The following is a 7952-nucleotide window of genomic DNA, read 5'->3' on the forward strand; positions in this document are numbered from 1 at the left end:
GACACTTTTACGGAGCGGAGAAGGGACGCCTCGCCGGGGACCGGGACCGAGGCCCCTTCCCCCGAGAGGGCCCCACCGGGAGCCGTAGCTGAGGCGATCCGCGAGAAGGGCGCGTAACAGGGGTCACTCCGCGCGCAGTGCGCTCACGAAAGGGGTGGGGCTCACCCTGGTTGATATAGAGAGCAGGACGGTGGCCATGGAAGTCGGAACCCGCTAAGGAGTGTGTAACAACCCACCTGCCGAATCAACTAGCCCTGAAAATGGATGGCGCTGGAGCGTGGGCCCATACCTGGCCGCCGCCGGCAGCGAGACGCGCTTGGAGGTGCGCTCAGCGCGGCTCCCATATGATTGCGCACTGGTGTGCGTCTGGGTCGTGACAGCGTGGCACGCGCAAGTCTGTGCTGCATTGGATCAGTCTCCTTTCTTTAACAGGCAAAAGCTTTATAACCTCACCATACCTGCCAACTTTTAAATCAGAAAAACCTAGTAGCCAGGGTCCAAGGGCCGCAGGCCCCGGTAGGTCCAGGACAAAGTCCTGGTGGAGGGTTCAGGGCTTCGCCCCCCGACGCAAAATGATTATTAGCATTCAGACAGGTTAAAATGTTGCTAAAACCATCACTTTTCTATCAGTCACAGTGACTTTTCAAAACAAAAATATTACAGCAAAAATCATATGGGTTGATTGACATGTTTATTCTGTAAGCTAACTTCAATAGTTTGAAATTATTTTGACAGTTAATGCCAGTTATCCTGTCAACCTTTCACAAGACTTCAATTTGTTAATTGAAAGTATAAACAGTATAAACACTTTTTACAGTAAACAAATGGTAAAACAGTACTAAACAATTCCATTAAAAAAAAAAAATTGGTGTCATTATTAACTTTCTGTCCAAGCTTGTATAATCTACTGCCTTGTTCAATTGTAAAAAATATTCTGTGCCTAAAATTCACATTTCTATCACAATTATCATACTGTAAACATGGTAAGCTAACTTCATTAAAATTAATAGTCCTGTCAATAGCATGGAATTACAATTCAAATGTAGTTTTTTTGTAAGCCTTTCAAAAGAATTCAAAATATGAAAAATTAATGAAAATTAATTTAAGCCATCAGACACTTGAAAAGTGGCACATCACATCTCTAATGTAATCATTTGAACTTTTCAACAGAAATAGCACTGCAAAAATATTAAGGACATACTTCTGTATTTTGGTAGTTATGCTGTCAACATTTAACAAGATTTCTTCAACTTGGACTTGAAAGCATAAATAGTATAAACACTTTTAACAGTATGTCGTGCTGTGAAATACAGCCGACAGGATTGCGCACCAAACACGAAGCAAGGCCATGGTGCAGGAGAACAATTAAGGACTTCTTTCATTTAAGGTTTGTGATAAACCATCAAACTCATTCGTTAAAAGGACTCTATAGTAATATAAAGCGAATTTTTCTGGACATTATCATGCAAGAAAAGTTTATTTTTGGGATCGCGATCACCGCGTAATGATTTTTAAAGGTTGCATTACATTATTAACTGTCCCATGTGATCAGCCAGTGCGATTGGAAGTCCATGCTCAATTATTGCCTCCGTAAATAAAACTTCGGCATTTATCACATCCAAAGAATCTGTTTGGGCGACGAAAAACGTTGAAAGTTTTCCACTTGTATCGCTAGCAACGGCATTAGACTTGTGTTTTTTTGTCCCAACGTGGTCTTTTACATCGCTAATTCCTCCGTGTCCGATCGAAAAATCTTGTCTGCACAAGGTGCAATTCGCGTAGTTTTCACCCTTTTTTAAAAAAAAAATTAATATTAGATATATAACAACGGGCGGATGGCGGGCGGGTGCAGTTCTGATCAAACGTTACATCGGGTGGATGGCGGATGGTTGACGACTTTCTGACGCGGTTGCGGATGAAATAAATTGCCTATCCGCGCATCTCTAATATATATATATATATATATATATATATATATATATATATATATGTAGTTTTTTTTTTTCTCTATATATCTTATACATATATATACATATATATATACATACATACACATACATATATAGTCAAGGTTTATGTGGTTTATCAGTTATACAGTGCTCAATACCGGGGTAGAGTGGAATATACATTAGGTCAGGAAAAAACACAGAGGCTATTTAATCCTTACAAGCCTGTTTAGCAGGTTTCTCCCCTGAAAAGCAGAGAAACCTGCGAAACAGGCTTGTAGGGATGAAATAGCCTCTGTGTTTTTTCCTGACCTAATGTGTATATATATAAATATATATATATATATATATATATATATATAAGTGATGATAAAGCTATCAGAACTGTTTGGTTAAGCCTGCTAACAACACAAACCATTGCCCTCGGGGTGATGTTGGAAACCTCCTGTTGTCCGCTCCCAAAGCATGCTGGCGGTGTAGTCGTGGTACCAGGAACAAGTGTCCTCCTCAAAATCACAGGACAGCTGCTGTGGTCCTGCAGGTATGTCTCCCTCCGCACACTTCTCAAAGCTGATGTCATCCAGCATCACATCCGTGGGTTTCAAAAATGGACAACTGTATGCGAACTGGAGCTGTGAGAGTAAAATGTTGGCATGAACTGGAATTTAAAAAAAATGTTTTTAATAAGGAGAGCCATTAAGGCCTGCAATTAAACACAGTGGTACGTCGGGAGACGAGTTAAATGAGTATTAAAGTAAGTCATTCTGTTTGGTGTTCTCTGATCGATTGATTTTGAACCACTGTATAATGCACTTTACCGCAAAACACGGGCTTGGTTTTGTCTTTTCGGATATTTTAACAAACCTTGTACTTGGCGGGACGATTCCCAATGACAATTCGGGCATTCTGCCACTCGTCTGCTGAACTCGCTGGAGTATTCAGCAGATTGGTGCTGGTCGCTGTCTCTCTGACCAGGTTCACATGGATGGACGAGGACGATGTCGCTGAGTTTTCTTCATGAATATGATACCAGAAGCTAAAACAGCGATCATAAAAAAAAGGACAAAGGAGAACATATCACCGACTCTTATAATCCATTGGTGTGTAAATCCCAGCAGTACCTCATCTGGCATCCCACAGCAGCCCTTGTCTCCACAAAATATTCCAAAACGGCCTTTTCCGTGATAGAACAGCCTTGTTTTCCATCCAAAAACATGACATGTCCTGTTGAAAGCATACAAAAAGGTATATTTTTAGTAAAGAAATGCAAATACACTTTAGAGTAGCCGGTGTACAGCTTGCATAGTGGCATAGATTTACCATGAGCACACACATTCAATATGCGAGTGAATAGTTAGTGAGCCCCATCATTATCTAGAACGGACCTTGGCTGTGGTGGGCTCTTCTATTTCTGGGGCTGAGGTTGCTGAGGTAGTTAAAAAGCTCCTCGGTGGCAAGGCCCCGGGGGGTGGATGAGATCCGCCCAGAGTTCCTTAAGGCTCTGGATGCTGTGGGGCTGTCTTGGTTGACAAGACTCTGCAGCATCGCGTGGACATCGGGGGCGGTACCTCTGGATTGGCAGACCGGGGTGGTGGTTCCTCTCTTTAAGAAGGGGAACCGGAGGGTGTGTTCTAACTATCGTGGGATCACACTCCTCAGCCTTCCCGGTAAGGTCTATTCAGGTGTACTGGAGAGGAGGCTACGCCGGATAGTCGAACCTCGGATTCAGGAGGAATAGTGTGGTTTTCGTCCTGGTCGTGGAACTGTGGACCAGCTCTATACTCTCGGCAGGGTCCTTGAGGGTGCATGGGAGTTTGCCCAACCAGTCTACATGTGCTTTGTGGACTTGGAGAAGGCATTCGACCGTGTCCCTCGGGAAGTCCTGTGGGGAGTGCTCAGAGAGTATGGGGTATCGGACTGTCTGATTGTGGCGGTCCGCTCCCTGTATGATCAGTGTCAGAGCTAGGTCCGCATTGCCGGCAGTAAGTCGGACACGTTTCCAGTGAGGGTTGGACTCCGCCAAGGCTGCCCTTTGTCTTCGATTCTGTTCATAACTTTTATGGACATAATTTCTTGGCGCAGTCAAGGCGTTGAGGGGATCCGGTTTGGTGGCTGCAGGATTAGGTCTCTGCTTTTTGCAGATGATGTGGTCCTGATGGCTTCATCTGGCCAGGATCTTCAGCTCTCACTGGATCGGTTCGCAGCCGAGTGTGAAGCGACTGGGATGAGAATCAGCACCTCCAAGTCCGAGTCCATGGTTTTCGCCCGGAAAAGGGTGGAATGCCATCTTCGGGTTGGTGAGGAGACCCTGCCCCAAGTGGAGGAGTTCAAGTACCTGGGAGTCTTGTTCACGAGTGAGGGAAGAGTGGATCGTGAGATCGACAGGCGGATCGGTGCGGCATCTTCAGTACTGCGGACGCTGTATCGATCCGTTGTGGTGAAGAAAGAGCTGAGCCGGAAGGCAAAGCTCTCAATTTACCGGTCGATCTACGTTCCCATCCTCACCTATGGTCATGAGCTTTGGGTTATGACCGAAAGGACAAGATCACGGGTACAAGCGGCCGAAATGAGTTTCCTCCGCCGGGTGGCAGGGCTCTCCCTTAGAGATAGGGTGAGAAGCTCTGTCATCCGGGAGGAGCTCAAAGTAAAGCCGCTGCTCCTCCACATCGAGAGGAGCCAGATGAGGTGGTTCGGGCATCTGGTCAAGATGCCACCCGATCGCTTCCCTCGGGAGGTGTTTAGGGCACGTCCGACCGGTAGGAGGCCACGGGGAAGACCCAGGACACGTTGGGAAGACTATGTCTCCCGGCTGGCCTGGGAACGCCTCGGGATCCCCCGGGAGGAGCTGGATGAAGTGGCTGGAGAGAGGGAAGTCTGGGCTTCCCTGCTTAGGCTGCCGCCCCCGCGACCCGACCTCGGATAAGCGGAAGAAGATGGATGGATGGATGGATGGATGGATGGACCTGGGCTTAAGGCCCGGGGGCCACATGCGGCCCGTTAAGCTTTTCAATCTGGCCCGCCGGACATTCCCAAAGAACTTTTTTAGATCTTTAAGATGGAAACTAGCTGCCATTATGATGTGCAGTCAGGTTTTCTAATGACCTTAAGTCTTCAACTATACTAAGTATTTCAATGGTTGGAATCTGCGCTTATGCATGATATTTAGTGACTCGTGTTGTCTTGATACCAATATTATTTTGATACTTTTTGGTACTTTTCGATACTTTTCTAAATAAAGGGGACCAGAAAAAATTGCATTATTGGCTTTATTTTAACAAGGGTGTGGTACCGAATATGATTCATTAGTATCGCGGTACTATACTAATACCCGTATACCGTACAACCCTACTTGTTACTATGGTAATCTACGTCACAGCAGGTCAGACGAGGCACCAAGCAGTGTGGGTGGGGAGCGTTTCCACAGAGTGTTTCCAGAGCGGCCAGCCTGAATTGCGAGTGTCAGGGACGGACGCGGAAGGAGATTTTTTACAACAACATCCCATAGGGATGAATGGATGGTCAGCGCCTGAGAGCTGCGACCCACCATCATGACCTCGCACTCCCTTCCCTCTGTTGCTAGATATCGAGATGTACGTTGTAGTATGTATATGTGCTTTGCTATGGAGGTTTTTTCCCACTCCAGACTGGGCCCCCTTAGGAGCCCAGTCTAGATTGTATTTTTTTACTCATCCTTCCCCAGGGTTTACCTTTTTCCCATCTTTTACGGGGCGCCTTATGGCGACCCATCAGCGTTCCTGTTCTGTAACCCTGTACACTGTTTGTTTGTCTCATCTTGAACGGGTTTGTGCTGAAAACAAAGTTTCGTTGTACTTGTGCAATGACAATAAAGATCTATCTATCTATCTATCTATCTATCTATCTATCTATCTATCTATCTATCTATCTATTGTTGCGTTTTGGACCAGTTGTTCCTCCCAGGGAATTCAAGTCACAAGTCGCTCCCAAGCTCTTTGCGACACCTAAAGCTGAGTTGAAAAACCACCAGAGACAGAATAGGTATTTTGTAATATATTTGCAAAGCTTTGCATATATACATTGACAGAGACAGCATAGAACATTCGGATCGCCCCGCTAAGATGGTCTGTCCTCCCGACCAAAACCCTCTCCCCTCTTAAATCTCTCTAGTCAAAACACATGCACATTATCTCTCTAGTCAAAACACATTCCAAAGCTTCAAGGTTAACACACACAGTTTACTTGCAATGAAACAGAAAGAGAACAAATGGAAAAACACAAGCTGTTTTCAAATATGACTATGAAATAAAAGAAGTAACACTTAAATTCGGATATATGTAAATATCTGCCTCCGACAATTTCTATCCATCTATCTATCTATCTATCTATCTATCTATCTATCTATCTATCTATCTATCTATCTATCTATCTATCTATCTATCTATCTATCTATCTATCTATCTATGTATCTATCTATCTATCTATCTATCTATCTATCTATCTATCTATCTATCTATCTATCTATCTATCTATCTATCTCAAAGTTCTAAAGCTTAGTGATGTATAAGATGTATCAGATTGTAGATGTTTTTTGTTTTTTTACCCTTCGCGTTCATATTTCGCTGTGTTTGTTGCATTGTTGTTGCATTTGGCTTGATTGTAAAATATGTCGATGGAGAGGAGGGGTGACGTTCGTATGTTCTCAATATTCAGGGTTTTATCATTCATAGAAAATGTTTAAATTCCATTCCGTTTTTAAGGCGGTCTGTCATAACATTTTTAGCATTCAATCAGACTTTGTTCTGAGATTTTGTATTAATTTTCCTAAAAATAGATATACCGGCCCCTAATTTTGGCCCCCGGGTCAAAATAATTGCCCGGGCCTGATCTTTAGTTGAGAAGAATTGTTGTACATTCTTGGGTAGCAGGTTATAGTTTGCTTTAAGCATCGTTTCAGCTGTTTGCAACGTCGAGTGGATCTAACATAATAGTGAGAGTCCAGTCCATAGTGGATCTAACATAATAGTGTGAGAGTCCAGTCCATAGTGGATCTAACATAATAGTGAGAGTCCAGTCCATAGTGGATCTAACATAATAGTGAGAGTCCAGTCCATAGTGGATCTAACATAATAGTGAGAGTCCAGTCCATAGTGGATCTAACATAATAGTGTGAGAGTCCAGTCCATAGTGGATCTAACATAATAGTGAGAGTCCAGTCCATAGTGGATCTAACATAATAGTGAGAGTCCAGTCCATAGTGGATCTAACATAATAGTGTGAGAGTCCAGTCCATAGTGGATCTAACATAATAGTGAGAGTCCAGTCCATAGTGGATCTAACATAATAGTGAGAGAGTCCAGTCCATAGTGGATCTACCATAATAGTGTGAGAGTCCAGTCCATAGTGGATCTAACATAATAGTGAGAGTCCAGTCCATAGTGGATCTAACATAATAGTGTGAGAGTCCAGTCCATAGTGGATCTAACATAATAGTGAGAGTCCAGTCCATAGTGGATCTAACATAATAGTGAGAGTCCAGTCCATAGTGGATCTAACATAATAGTGTGAGAGTCCAGTCCATAGTGGATCTAACATAATAGTGAGAGTCCAGTCCATAGTGGATCTAACCCTAATAGTGAGAGTCCAGTCCATAGTGGATCTAACATAATAGTGAGAGTCCAGTCCATAGTGGGTCTAACATAATAGTGAGAGTCCAGTCCATAGTGGATCTAACATAATAGTGAGAGTCCAGTCCATAGTGGATCTAACATAATAGTGTGAGAGTCCAGTCCATAGTGGATCTAACATAATAGTGAGAGTCCAGTCCATAGTGGATCTAACATAATAGTGAGAGTCCAGTCCATAGTTGATCTAACCCTAATAGTGAGAGTCCAGTCCATAGTGGATCTAACATAATAGTGAGAGTCCAGTCCATAGTGGATCTAACATAATAGTGAGAGTCCAGTCCATAGTGGATCTAACATAATAGTGTGAGAGTCCAGTCCATAGTGGATCTACCATAATAGTGTG

At 43.7% G+C, this 7952-nt stretch overlaps 1 protein-coding gene across 1 annotated transcript in view; it reads right to left on the bottom strand.

The window, feature by feature from the left end:
- LOC133618955 (MAM and LDL-receptor class A domain-containing protein 1) overlaps positions 1 to 3072 on the bottom strand; it is a 174288-nt gene extending 171216 nt beyond the window's left edge. Inside the window, exons 1-3 of the mRNA XM_061979815.2 lie at positions 3068 to 3072; positions 2811 to 2982; positions 2362 to 2578 (exon numbers count right to left, since the gene is read on the bottom strand). Coding sequence (XP_061835799.2) covers positions 2362 to 2578; positions 2811 to 2982; positions 3068 to 3072 — 394 coding nt within the window. The remainder of the gene's footprint in view (positions 1 to 2361; positions 2579 to 2810; positions 2983 to 3067) is intronic.
- Positions 3073 to 7952: the final 4880 nt, after the last annotated feature.

Source organism: Nerophis lumbriciformis, linkage group LG19, assembly GCF_033978685.3.
Source record: "Nerophis lumbriciformis linkage group LG19, RoL_Nlum_v2.1, whole genome shotgun sequence".
In the NCBI taxonomy this organism is placed as follows: domain Eukaryota; kingdom Metazoa; phylum Chordata; class Actinopteri; order Syngnathiformes; family Syngnathidae; genus Nerophis; species Nerophis lumbriciformis.